General features: G+C 45.5%; 1 protein-coding gene across 2 annotated transcripts in view; it reads right to left on the bottom strand.

The window, feature by feature from the left end:
- Positions 1 to 14,776, bottom strand: part of ANKRD27 (ankyrin repeat domain 27) — a 134,833-nt gene that overhangs the window by 13,543 nt on the left and 106,514 nt on the right. For both annotated transcript variants that reach the window (XM_029608418.1, XM_029608419.1), the window contains exons 24-25: positions 3,595 to 3,714; positions 2,659 to 2,820 (exon numbers count right to left, since the gene is read on the bottom strand). In XM_029608418.1, coding sequence (XP_029464278.1) covers positions 2,659 to 2,820; positions 3,595 to 3,714 — 282 coding nt within the window. The remainder of the gene's footprint in view (positions 1 to 2,658; positions 2,821 to 3,594; positions 3,715 to 14,776) is intronic.

Here is a 14,776-nt window from a genome sequence, read left to right as displayed (position 1 = left end):
TATGGTTCCAATCCTGGAGGAAGTTCCCCATCTTCCAGGGAATTAGGATCAACCTCATCATCCATGCCAATCTGATTGTTGTCGGAAACACCCGCAGGGAGCCAAGGCGAGCTCCAGCGCTGAAGCATAGGACTGGAAGAGGGAGAAGCCACCTGCTGAGGGTCCGACCGGACAGGAATGGGTAAAGCAGAGGACTGTGCCTAAAGAAAAAGCTCGTAAGCCTTGAAAAACTTCCACCCAAGAAAAAGCAGCTGGATCCAGGCCAAACCCAGAAGGAACTGGAGTTGGTCCAACAGAACTGCCCTCACCTGCAGAGAAGCCAGTCAAGGGAGAACCAAGGTCTGGAGTCCCTCCAAGGCTGCAACCAACCCATTATCAGAATGGGAGGAGCCAGGCGTAGCAAAATCTGAGGAAGACATCTCCCCCTGAGCATCTAAGTAGTGCCGACACAGGTTAGAAGCCAGGTTACGCTGAGAAGTCCTAATATGACAGGCAACACAAATAGTAAAACGCTTAGGCTTCTCGTTTACCGGTGCCATCGCGGCGGAAAATGCGCATGTGCACATCTCACGATCAAAAATGTATGCACACAGAACTGAAGTGCCTCAGAAGGAGACAAGGCACACGAACAACTTGCGCGCCAAGTCCCAAAGCGTGAAAAATACAAACGGTTGTGTACATAAAAGGAGCACATAAAAACGAGTGCACTGCGCACACTGACGGCCTGTAGAGAGTAGAACACGCACAGGAGTGTGCGAAAAACACCGCCGCAGCCTAATACGCGACGTACAAAGAAAAAGCCTAACTGCAAGGCCTAGCCCACTGGGGCTGCTCAACCCGCCAGGCTGCCCAGTTCCAACCCCAACGGGAGCGGGAACGAATGTCGGGATGGTGCGCCAAGCACAGAGACTGGAGGAAGTCCTAAAAACCCCTTTGTCTCTGCATAAAATGGTCAACCTTTTTTTTTTTTTAATCTTTACCTGGGCTCAGCGATGCTAAAAAAAACAAAAAACCAAAAAAAAACCCCAACCTACTAGTGGGAGGAGAGTGCGAGATACTGATGGGGATGAGAGAAAGAGGAGACCTCTCTCCCTCTCCATCTTTTGCAAACATGAGGCTCTTGCGCATTCGGACTGTTTGGCTTCTCTTTGGGTAACAGGCTGGCCACACCTGTTCTAAAGAATCGAAACACGACTGACAATTTTTGTGCGATATTGGGCATGGTCTGTAAGGAGTTCTGGCTATACAGTGAAACAGACTGTTGCCGCTACAGTACACACAATGAAAAGGTGAACCAGAGCTATACACATTCAGCGATGAACAGAGGGGGTCCTCTACAAAAATACTACATTTGTGCAAAACCAGATACATCTGTGTGGAGGGGTTACCACAAGGTAAAAGTAGAGCAGAGGGAGCGAAGGTCAGCTAAGGGTGGAAGAATAGGGCGAGATGGGAATGGAGGTTTGCTATTTTGTTTTGGTTGTCTGGGGCCAGGTGAATTTAAGTGTAAAAATAAGGTCAAACTGGATGAAGGTTTGGGAAGCACTGATACAGATGGTTCATTACGCTGTACAAATGCTGAATAGTGACAAATTATACTATCAGATTTGGCATACAATTTTTAAATGCTCCTACAATGCACTAAATTTGATTTGCTAGCCTACCTCCAATTTTAAATCATATTTTACTTTTAGTAATTGCTGTTCTATGAAGCTATTTCTCCTCCCTAAACAGTTTTGATGAAAATAAGATAAAATGTTCTGGATATAGGATTTTAAATCGTGAGTTACATAACCTTCCATTTTGGGGAGGAGTTAGTTCTCCTTGATTTCCACACTATCAAGTGCATTCCAATGGCTGTCTTGTCACCTAACAAAACGTGCGAGAAGATACTGCCAGGTAGCTAGATGAGGCGTGCAATAGGTGCGCCAATGAATCATGTGACCTATTATATCCCTTATCCTCAGAGGATCCAGCAGTGTAGAACTGTCTCGCCATGCATTAACACGTGTGTGCGCACGCACATCTGGATAGGCAGGGATGTGAGTGGTGGAGATGGGTGTGCGGGGATGTGGGGGTCTGTATGTGAGGGGTATACTGCTGTATTTAGTGTGAGTGGCGTGGGGGGGGTATCTGGGGGGGACGGATGTGTTTGTAGGTAGCAGGTGTAATTGTAAGGAAGGGTGTTTGTGGGTGAGTTGTGCACTTGAGAGTTTCTGGGGGGGTATAGGTACATATGGATGTGTACGTGGGGGGAGGGGGATGCACTTTAGAACTGCCTTTTTGTTTACGCTTTGCCAGTTGGTTCACTTATTTTCCCTGTCTTTTTCTGCCTGTGTTGCTCTGTGGCAAAGTGCTGGTTAGGGCGAGGGGCATTTGGAATGGAGCACCAGTCAGTATCTTAATAGCTTAAAAGCTTCTAACAGTGACTTACTGAAAGCAATGGTGATTTTTTTCCCCCCCATTTTATTTAAAATATTTTTATACCACAGCCATCCTGGCCCTTACAGGCTATTGAAAGAGGTGCAGCGTCAAGTTAAACTGTGGACAATATACAGAAAATCATGAAACAAAACCAAACAATAAAACGCCTGCAGGATAAAAACATTTTTAAAACCTCTCTGCCTCTCCCACGTTTCTGCCACCATTTCCACGTACCTCCTTCGCACAGTCCACCGGAGTGCACTGCTGCTTGTTCCTCACGTGGACAGCTGCTCCGTAAGAAAGGAGGAGCTCCACGAAGGCTTCCCGATTCCCTTTCGCCGCCTCGTGGAGCGCTGTATTTCCCTTATTATTGGATGTGTTTACCAAGGCACCACGCTGGAAGGCACAAATCAGTGTTAAAATGATGGAAAATACAAAGGAGCGAGCAAATCAATAGCAAGAAGTAAAAGCAAACTACAAGAGTTTGGGCAAAAGATGGGTTTTTAAGATGTTTTACTAAAATCACTCCAGAGGATAATCTTTACTTGCAGTTCAGTTTGACTGTATTGTTTTACCAGATTTTAACCTATTTAAGTGTTTTATTGCTTCGCCTGTATTAATCTGGATTTAGGATAAAGATGTAACCCACTTAGAATGATTTTATTGTATAAAGCGGGATATAAGGTTTTAAATAAGTACAACTGAGGCACTGTCCTTGAAGGACAAACACAAAATTTGATCAAGACAATACCTTCTTCCCATCTCATTGTGTCACCTTCTGTCCTTTTCTCGCACAACCAAGTGTATTTCGATATTTCCCCAGCTATCAATAATCCTTGAATTTACTTGGTCGCTAGAAGTTGGAATCCAGGTCACTGCTCCCCCTCTCCCACCACCCATACGCTTTTCTGTATGACGTTTAAATTATTTCATGTAAATCAATTAGTGTTAGTTTAATTGCATCATTAAACCTTTCCAAAAAGTTAACGCTTTCAAAGACCACAACATTTCCCAGGCTTCTCATGCTCCTCCCGCTCACAGGGTAGAGTTCGCCAGCATAAGCCATTTCTCGTTTAGAAAGCACAAGAGAATAATTTGTCCTACTCGTCGAGAATGCACCGAATCCAAAAAGAATATATTCTCAAAGAAATTACCTGGATGTAACCTTACCTCCAGCAGCAATGCTGCAGCTTTATAATGGCCGTTCAGACAGGCAAAGATTAAAGGCGTATTTCCATTTGCATCTTTTTTATTCTGTTTAGCACTGCAATCGATTAGACACTTTACCACCTAGGAGGAATAAAAACTTACATGTTGAACTTTAAGGATCCTTTTGCTAATTCACAGTTTGCATGTCAAATGCTAAAACATCAGCAATGCTTTGCAACACTATGTTTATTGAACACTGTGCTAATTAATTTTTTTTCAGAATGTTAACACATTACTATAGTGAATTAACTTGCTTACAATGGAGAAATTACTTACCTGATAATTTGGTTTTCCTTAGTGTAGACAGATGGACTCAGGACCAATGGGTATTGTGCTCTCCTGATAGCAGATGGGAGACAGTCAGATTTCAAAGCTGATGTTACTCTACATCAAAGTATGGTAACATTATAAAAATGTTACCGTACTTTGATGGCACATGGTTAACTTGTAAATCTATACGAATCATATTTTACTTTATCGTGCCTCTATGTGAACCATTGTGATGGTTACCTAACTTAACGACGGTATAGAAGACTTTTGAAATAAATAAAATAAATAAATAAATATATCTAAGCAGGAAGCTGAGCTCTTCAGTATTCTCCTCGAAAAGCTATTGGGGATATATATGTGTGCTTAACTAACTTGATTCAACTTCATTAAACTTGGACTGGTTCAACTGATTTCCAAACTGGAGACCGCCAGTGCACTCAATCAATTAATGCAGACACCAGACAAACTATGGGTGTCTTGAACTAGGGTAGGACCTGGCTTACCCGTATTTGCTTTAGTCTCGAGGTTTGTTATCCGAGGTTCTTGAATTCTGGGGCAGCCATGGGTGAGATGCTGAGTCCATCTGTCTACACTAAGGAAAACAAAATTATCAGGTAAGTAATTTCTCCATTTTCTAGTGTGTAGCCAGATGGACTCAGGATCAATGGGATGCACAAAAGCTACTCCCGGACAGGGCGGGAGGCTGCCCATGGCCCACTTAGTGCTGGCCTTGCAAAGGCTGTGTCCTCCCGGGCCTGAACATCCAGGCGGTAGAACCTGGAGAAGGTGTGTATGGAGGACCACATCGCTGCTCGACAGCAGCTTGGTTTCCGCCCAGGATACTGCCTGGGCTCTCATCGAATGAGCCTTAACTTGTAGAGGTGAGGGTTTTCCTGCCTCTATGTAGGCTGCCTTGATTACTTCTTTGATCCAGTGGGCTATGGTCGCCCACAAGGCTGCTTCCCCTTGTTTCTTTCCGCTGTGAAGGACGAACAGATGGTCCGTTTTGCGCACCTGTTCCGATCTTTCCAGGTATCGGACTAGGAGGATTCTGCCGACATTTAGATGGCGAAAAAGGCGTGAATCTTCAGAGTCCTTATGTTCATCTGGAGATGGTAGCGAGATGGTTTGGTTCAAGTGAAACTGGGAAACCACTTTTGGTAAGAATGAGGGTCCCAGGCGTGAACCTAAGAAACTGTTCTCGACAGGATAGTGCCTGAAGTTCGGAGATGCGACGAGCTGAACATATTGCCACCAAGAATGCCGTCTTCAAGGTTAGGAGACGTAGTGACAGACCGCGTGCTGGTCTGAAGGAAGTTCCCGCTAGGAAGTCTAATACTAGATTGAGATTCCATAAAGGCACCAGCCACTTTAGGGGTGGCCGGAGTTATTTAACCCCTTTCAGGAAGTGGGACACATCTGGATAGGTTGATAGTCTGCTGCCGTCCACGTCTGCTCTGAAGCAGGCCAGCACGGCAACTTGGACCTTGAGGGAGTTGAGTGACAACCCCTTCATCATGCCATCCTGCAGGAACTCCAGGATCATGGGAATTTTGGCTGTCCACAGGAGAATCCTGCTGTCCTCACACCAGGCTTTGAATACTTTCCAGATCCGTATGCAAGACAGGGATGTGGAGAACGTGCACGCTCAGAGCAGGATGTCAATCACAGCCTTTGAGTAACCATGCTGCTTCAGGTGAGTCCTCTCAAGGGCCAGACTGTAAGAGAGAATCGAGACTGATCTTTGTGGAGGATCAGATCCTGCTGGAGAAGGTCCCTGTGTGGAGGTAGGCAGAGGGCTCCCTGCAAGTAGTCTTCGCATGTCTGCGTATTATGGTCATCTTAACCAGTTCTGAGCTACTAGTAGAACTAGTCCCCTGTGATGCTCTATCTTGAGAATGACCCTGCCCAGTAGTGGCCATGGAGGGAAGGTGTACAGTAGGTCTTCCTGTGGCCAGGTCTGGACAAGAGTGTCGATTCCCCGGATTGTGATTCTCGTCTGCAACTGAAGAACTTGGGCGTTGGAACGGGTTGCCATTAGATCCATGGCTGGGAGGCCCAGTGATTTACTATCAATTGGAAGGCTGTGGTCGACAGCGTCCATTCCCCCGGGTCTAGGCGCTCTCTGCTGAAGTAGTCTGCTGAGATGTTGTCTTTTCCCCGAGATGTGAGAGGCTGAGATCCCCTGTAGGTTTATATCCGCCCATGCCATGAGGGGGTCTATCTCCAGACACACCTGCTGGCTCTTGGTTCCTCCCCTGGTGGTTGATGTAAGCAACTGTTGTCGCATTGTCAGACATTATTTTGATTGAATTGCCCCAGAGTCTGTGACTGAACTGCAGGCACGCTAGTCTGACTGCTCGAGCTTCCAGGCGGTTTATGTTCCATTCCACCTCTTCCATTGTCCCTGGGCCATCAGTTCCTGACAGTGGGCTCCCCACCCTCGCAGGCTCGCATCCGTGGTGAGCAAGATCCAGTTCGGTGGGGATAAGCTTACTCTGCTTAGGTGGTCTTGTAGCCACCATTGGAGCTGGGCCCGAACCTCTGCTGGTAGTTGGAGGTGAATTGGGTAATAACATAAGAACATGCCATACTGGGTCAGCCAAGGGTCCATCAAGCCCAGCATCCTGTTTCCAACAGTGGCCAATCTAAGCCATAAGAACCTGGCAATTACCCAAAAACTAAATCTATTCCATGTTACTTTTGCTAGTAATAGCAGTGGCTATTTTCTAAGTCAACTTAATTAATAGCAGGTAATGGACCTCCAAGAACTTATCCAATCCTTTTTTAAATACAGCTATACTAACTGAACCAACCATATCCTCTGGCATCAAATTCCAGAGTTTAATTGTGCATTGAATAAAAAAGAACTTTCTCCAATTAGTTTTAAATGTGCCACATGCTAACTTCATGGAGTGCCCCCTAGTCTATTATCTGAAAGAGTAAATAACCGATTCACATCTACTCGTTCTAGACCTCTCATGATTTTAAACACCTCTATCATATCCCCCCCTTAGCCATCTCTTCTCCAAGATGAAAAGTCCTAACCTCTTTAGTCTTTCCTCATAGGGGAGCTGTTCCATTCCCCTTATTTTGGTAGCCCTTCTCTGTACCTTCTCCATCGCAATTATATCTTTTTTTTAGATGCGGCAACCAGAATTGTACACAGTATTCAAGATGCGGTCTCACCATGGAGCGATATTGAGGCATTATGACATTTTCCGTTTTATTCACCATTCCCTTTCTAATAATTCCCAACATGGTTTGCTTTTTTGACTGCCGCAGCACACTGAACTGACAATTTCAATGTGTTATCCACTATGACGCCTAGATCTCTTTCTTGGGTTGTAGCATCTAATATGGAACCTAACATTGTGTAACTAGAGCATGGGTTATTGAACTCTTTGTTCGATAGGTAGCCAATGTAGATCTGCTAGTGTATCTGTGATGTGATCTCGTTTTCTTTTGCCTGTGAGAATTCTCGCCGCAGAATTTTGTAATATTTGCAGTGGTCTTATTGATGTGTATGGTAATCCTAGCAGTAATGCATTGCAATAATCAGTGCTCGTAAATATTAGTGCTTGGAGCACTGTGCAAAAGTTTGGTAATGTCAGTAGTGGTTTTAATTTCCTTAGTACCATTAGTTTACCCTTCTTTAACTTTTAGTGATATGTGCTGTTTGAGGTTTAGCTCTGTGTCTATTATAACGCCGAAGTTGCATACCTTCTTTGCGAAATCGATTTTTTGATTGCTTTTGAGTATTATTGGAGTTTGAATTATGTTAATGTTCTTTCTTTCTAAGTGTAGGAATTCGGTTTCTTCAATATTAATTACCAATTCCATTTGGTTTAAAAGCTGTTTGATTATTTCAAGACACATATTGGCTAAGCTTAGTGTTTTTTCAATGGTGTCTTCAAATGGTAGGATTAATTGAATGTCATCGGCATAGACATAGGGGCGGATTTTCAGAGCCCTGCTCGCCGGGAAGCCTATTTTACATAGGCCTCCCGGCGCGCGCAGAGCCCCGGGACTCGCGTAAGTCCCGGGGTTCTCCGAGGGGGGCGTGTCGGGGGCGTGTCAGGGGCGGGCCCGGTTGTCTGCAGCGTTTTGGGGGCGTGTCTGCAGCGTTTTGGGGGCGGGTATGGGGGCGTGGCCGCGCCCTCCGTACCCGCCCCCAGGTCGCGGCCCGGCGCGCAGGAGGCCCGCTGGCGCGCGGGGATTTACGCCTCCCAGAGGGAGGCGTAAATCCCCCGACAAAGGTAAGGGGGGGGAAGGTGAGGGGAGGGCAAAGGAAAGTTCCCTCCGAGGCCGCTCCGATTTCGGAGCGGCCTTGGAGGGAACGGGGGTAGGCTGCGCGGCTCGGCGCGCGCCGGCTATACAAAATCCATAGCCTTGCGCGCGCCGATCCAGGTTTTTAGCAGATACGCGCGGCTCCGCGCGTATCTACTAAAATCCAGCGTACTTTTGTTTGCGCCTGGAGCGCAAACAAAAGTAGGCTATTCGCGCGCCTTTTAAAATCCACCCCATAGTGTATGATTCCTAGCCCTGCGAGGAGATGGCATAGTGGTAATAAATATTAAAGAGTGTTGCTGATAGTGATGATCCTTGAGGTACTCCTGTTTTTAGTGTAATTTCTTTGGACAAGGTATTATTAATTTGTACTTTGAACACTCTTACTAGGAAATGATTTAAACCATTTGATTGTTTTGTTGTGTAGTCCTATTTCCTCTAGCCTTTTGATTAGTATTTCGTGATTCAGTGTCAAATGCTGATGGATAGATCAAGTAGTACGAGAATGTAATGTTTTCTACTGTCGAATCCTCTTAGTATAATCTGTTAGTGCGAGTAAGAGTGTTTCTGTAATCCTTGTTGTGATGGGTAAAGGATGTTATTTTCTAAAAGCTCTGATAGTTGTTTTTGAGCTGTTTTCTCAATTAATTTTGCAATCAATGGCAGGTTTGAAACTGGTCTGTAATTGGTTAGAGTTAGGGGGTCCATGTTTTTTTTCCTTTAATATTGGCTTAATTACTGCTCCTTTCAATATATCTGGCATATACCCTTCCTCAAGGGAAAGGTTTATAATTTTTGCTAGGGCTGTGGCAGTAACATCAGGAAACTGAGTTCTAAAATGAGTAATGTGTCTATATAATGTGGGGCCGGATTTAGCTGTTTAAGCATGTTTTCTACTTCAAGGCTTGATATATCAGTGAACTCTCCCACGGATCGACCTCCGGGGTTAATGTTATGAGGCCAAGAACTTGAAGGTAGTCCCATACCTTGGGGAGTGCATTGGTCATCAATTGTCGTAATTGTATCATCAGTTTCCTTCTCCTCGGGGGAGGAAGGAAGACTTTGTTCTGTTTGGTGTCGAACCGGGCTCCCAGGTACTTTAGTGACAGAGGGCTGTAGACTGCTTTTGCCCAAGTTTACGACCCATCTGAACTCCTGTAGAAGTCTCCTGACTCTTCTGGTCACCTGCCAGCTTTCCTCCGAAGACTTTGCTCTGATCAACCAGTCGTCCAGGTAAGGATGTACCAGGATCCCTTCTTTCTTCGGTGTTGCCGCCACAACCACCATAATTTTGGTGAAGGTCCTGGGGGCAGTTGCTAGACCGAAGGGTAGCACCTGGAACTGGTAATGGTGATATTCTTAAGATCCAGGATGGTCCCACAGAACTGCCCTCTCCTGTGGAGAAGCCAGTCAAGGGAGAACCAAGGTCTCCAATTCGCTTCCAAACAAGAGAGATCCTTTAAAAGGCATTCTCATGAGATTAGCTTTAGATGTTGCGTCCGTAGACCAATTTCGTAGCCATAGTTGTCTTCTGGCTGCTACTACCGAGGTATCACCCCTGGCTGATCTTGATCTGAGCTTGTGTCAGTGAGGAAGGATGCCGCCAGTTCCATCGTTTCTCTGGACGTATTTGCGTATCTCGAGAGGAGTAAACAGGAAAGTGCTACCAGTGCGGAGCAGGAAGCAATCTGCAGTGTCATTGCTGTTGCGTCGAAGGCCTGCTGAAGGATGGGCTCCAGTCATCTGTTCTGTGCGTCCTTCAGTGCCACTTCTCCCTCAACGGGAATAGTTGTTCACTTTGAGACTGCACAGACCATAGCGTCCACTTTTGGGAAACGCAGGCGCTCTTTGGCCGCAGGTTCCAGAGGGTATAGGGCTTCCAAGGCCCGGCCCCCATTGAAGCTGGCCTCCGGGGCATTCCATTCCAGGTCAATCAGTTCCTGGATGGCTTCCATCATAGGAAAGTAGCATGAGGCCTTATGCAGGGGCACCAAGATGGGGTTCTTCTACGGTTCCGCCATATGGTCCGTGCCCAGGATCTTCAGAGTCTGGGAAACAAGGCTGGTAATTCGTCCTTGTTGAAGAAGTGAAGCATGGTTCGGTATGGTTCCATCCCTGGAGGGATTTCTCCTTCTTCCAAGGAGTCACTCATCATCTGAGGTGTCAGAATCCCTATTAGGGAAATTCTTGGTTAGGCGAGGCATACCTTGAGGAATCCAAGCAGTGCCAGGAGGATCTTGTGCCTCCGGCATGGATTGAGCCTGTGTGCAGCCAGGGTTGGTTCTGCCTGAACAAAGGTTTGCAGCCCTTTGAATAATTCCACCCAGGAGAAGGTCCCTGGGTCCATGTAGAGCCCAGGTGGGGGTTGGAGTTGGGGCCCCAGAGATGCCCTCCTGAGGGGAGGCAGAGTCAGAGATACATAGGTCCGGGGAACAGTCTTCCGTAGTTCCTGACCCCTTCGACAGTAGGGGACCGGACTTCTGTTTCCCCTGGGCCTCTTCACACTGCGGGCAGAGGCAGGACTCCAATTCAGGCTGCGTGGCTTTTATGTGGCAGACTATGCAAAGGGAGTGTCCCTTGGCCTTCTTGGAAGGTGATGCCATCGATTGTGCATGGGGAAGCTCTCAAAACGTGGCTACACGTGCAGCAATGCGCACAGAAATGCTTGGTTGTGTGTGCCGGGTGCGCTCGCTTACGCGCACAGGGTGCACATGGTTGTGTGCACGGGGTGCGCACAACTCAGCGTGTGTCCCTATGGACGCGCTCAAGTTAGGCGCATTGGCCGCCTGGCCTGCCCCGTGCGTATCACCAATCGAGGAGGGAATATGGTGCTGACTACCCCGCTCACAAGATGGCACCCTCCGAGGGTCTCCACGTATGTGGACCCTTGCACCGGATCGGGGCCTAGGCCGGGCTGCTCAACCCGATCGGTGTCCTTATAAACCTTGTCAGAAGGAACGATCGGTATGGCTATTCGAGCTCTGGAGACCGGAGCTTTAAATTTGAAGATTTCTACCTTACTTGGTCTCGGCGCTTACCAGTCACGTGCCGGGCGGTCTCCAGCTGCAGGGGGAGAGGGAAATACCTTCACTGCCGTGCTCAAATCTGCACCCGCTGCCTTTCAGCCACTCTGGGGGCTAAGTCCACACCGGGGACCAGCTACCAGACCAAGGCTTACCTCTGAGGGATCTCAGAAATCACCTCAGGAATTCGACAGGGGAGGGACCCTTAGGTTTCACTACAGGAGAGCAGGGCTCATCTTCTTGAAGGTAAAATTTTCTCTCTTTCTTCTTTGTTGTAATTGCTAACACTATTTTAGTGTGTGGGATAGTGTCCGCATCTGCTATGGAGACAGAGAAATACTTAAGAGCTCAGCTTCCTGCATGGGTATATGTTGAGTGACTTCAGCTTTGAAATTTGACTCCGTCTCCCATCTGCTATCAGGAGAGCACAATACCCATTGGTCCTGAGTCCATCTGGCTACATGCTAGGAAAGTCTTTTTCAGCCAACCATCAGCTAGACTGAAATAATTCCTGCAGGTGAAAAAGTTCTTTTCTTTTGTCATTTTTTGGGCTCGCTTCTTGGAGCTGTGCACGCCCACCCTCAGCACCTCTCCCAGCCTATCAGATTACTCTTGTGCAAGTACAGTGTTCCCTCAGTCTCGGCAGAGTGTTGCTGTCCCCTTCCCTAGTGGTACTACAATTCTATTCCAACGAGTTGAATTCAAAATTTAAAAAGAAGAAAGATTCTCTCTACGGTTCTTATTTCCTCTGGGACAAAACCAGTCTGGGCTTCGGGATAGCCACAATTTTTATTTTTATTTAACACTTTTCTATACCGACCTTCATGGTAGGGACCATATCAGGTCGGTTTACATCAAAAAGGGGGAACTGTAACGAAACCGTAGGTAACAGGAAGAACAAAGTTACATTCAACAAGGGAGGTAAACTTGGAAGCAAAGATTGCTGGAAAGAAAAAGACTAAGGAACGAAGTGCTTAGGATAATGATAACAACTGTTTTAAGAGTCAGGGTAGGCTCAATGAATATGCATGAGAACTTTGCATACAATGGAGGGAGTGCATGCAAATTCTCATGCGCATTCATTGTGGCTGTCCTGAAACCCAGACTGGTTAGGTGTGTCCCCGATGAATGGGTTGAGAAGCCCTGCTATAGTGCTATGTTTTGTATTTTTTAGTATCGTGCACCAGCAAGGAGAATTCCAAGGTCTGATTTTGTATTAATTAGGTTGAAATGCTCCATTTAAAAATATAGGCAGCTCTTCAGAACAGAATTAAACCAAAAGAATAGTTAATGGATCAAGTGTGTTGAGTGAAAGTTGTCAAACCATCCATTTTTCCAATTTCATGGCAGACACCTCTCTCTCACTAACTCCAAGGAAGACTCCAGCAAGGCTACTTCTTTCTTTCCTGTCTAGAAAGTTTCTCTTCCTTCTCCCATAATTTTTCTCCTTAGATGGGCTATTCTTTGGTGTCACTAAGTCCATATGGCAACCACCTCCTGGTTTCACTGACCCTTTTTTTTTTTTTTTTTTTTTACAATCGTTTGAGTGTTTAGTGTTACATGATCTCCAGTCTTTTGAGAAACACACTCATCACTTTCACAATATGTCTCAGCAGGATCATAGGGCTCTAAATTCCCTTTCTTCTATAATTTTAAAACCTGCAGATAAAGGGGGAGGCTTTGCCATCCTTAATCGCGATGCCTACATCCTTGAAGTAGAACGCCAGCATTCATACTATACACACTTATCTACTGACCCCACATCATTTCTTCAAACTCTTATTTCTTTTGTGGTTCAACAAGCCTTAGAAGCTTAATTCATCACTAACCGCGAAGCCCTATTTTTGACAGAATCGCCCCCACATATTCCTAATTTTTATATTAATCCCAAGATTCACAAATCGCTCACGAACCCACCGGGGAGACCAATCATCTCCAGGATTGATCCTCTTTTAGAACCATTATCATGGTTTGTAGATTTTCTAAAGCCCATTGTCTCTGAAGCACCATCCTATATCCGTGACTCCGGCCATTTTATAACCACTCTTGACCAAATCCTGATTTCATTCTAGCTACCCTAGATATAGAATCCCTTTACACAAATATTCCACAGCAAGAAGCCATTGATCTGGTTGCCTTTATTTTACTCCCATCGCTCAGAAATTCCTTCTGTTTTGGTAACTTTTCTGGTCAAATTCATCTGGATTGCTTTCACAAATTATTTCTTTACTTTCAATAATAATTTTTTCCAACAAATTAAAGGCACTGCAATGGGAGCCACTATGGTTCTGACCTCGCATACCTATGTGTGTCACACTTTGAAGCTATATTTTTATACCCTTCACGTTTTTGGTCCCATTGCATCACTTGGCTCAGGTACATAAAACTATGTATTTTTAAATTTGGCAAGGCTCCAAAATTCAGTTTATGTTTATTACAACAATTTAGCCAGTCAATCATATTCAATTTTCTTTTACTGTACACATTGTTCCCAAATTTTTCTTGGTTACTGTTCATAAAACTTACTTTTTCTATCATGATATTCCACAAACCAACTGATAAAAAACACTTATTTTACTCTAGTTGCCATCCTAATTGCTCAGCTAGAGATTAATTTTTGCAACAAGCCCCAATTATGTACAACCAATTTTTACAATGTGGATATGCACCCAAAATTATTAAACGGGCTCTGAAATGAGCACTGTATGTTAATTGTGATTTACTGTTCATCAAAATGCCCTGCCATCTTGATGATGTAGTCATGTTTCTTCAAGCTCCATATACTCAAAAAGCTCAAACCACTCCTCCATGTCCAAGACTTCCGTACAGTCTCACCAAAATGGACTATTGCAATTCCTTACTCCTAGGCCTCCCCCTACTCTACCATTAAACCCCTACAAATGTTGCAAAACGCAATGGCCAGAATCCTTACTAATACCTGTAAAGCTGACCACATCACCCCCATTCTTAAGAAATTGCATTGGCTCCCCATCTCTGCCCGCATCATACATAAAACCCTCACAATCATCCACAAATCCCTTTACAACCACAATCTCACCTGGCTTGATGATGCCCCACGCTTTCCTCCATCCATCGGTCCGACTAGAACAGCTCACATAGCTACCCTCTACACCCCCACCCTCAAAACTGCACACCTTACCTCCACACTAGGGAGCGAGCCATCTCTATTGCAGGACCTACTCTCTGGAACTCTATGCCCCTAGAGCTCAGATTGGAAGCCTGTTTTAGTTTAATTTTCCAATTGTTTATTATATTTTCTCCCCTCCCACAATTTTGGCCATCCTTAATTTTCACAATATGCATCCACTTTTATGCCATTCCATTATATCTCATATATTCACTATATCCCCTTCTCACTCTAAGTCTGTGCACTATGACTTTTTTTTTTTAATAAGAATATTTTCTGTTCCTTGTACAGAGGAATTCTGTAACCCCTTTTGTATTTCCCTATCCCCAGAGGGCTTACAAGTTTTGTACCTGAGGCAATGGAGGGTAAAGTGACTTGCCCAAGGTCACAAGGAGCGACAGCGGGACTAACC

Source organism: Rhinatrema bivittatum, chromosome 7, assembly GCF_901001135.1.
Source record: "Rhinatrema bivittatum chromosome 7, aRhiBiv1.1, whole genome shotgun sequence".
NCBI lineage: Eukaryota > Metazoa > Chordata > Amphibia > Gymnophiona > Rhinatrematidae > Rhinatrema > Rhinatrema bivittatum.
Note: the sequence above shows the minus strand (reverse complement) of the source record. Positions and strands in the feature narration are given on the sequence as shown.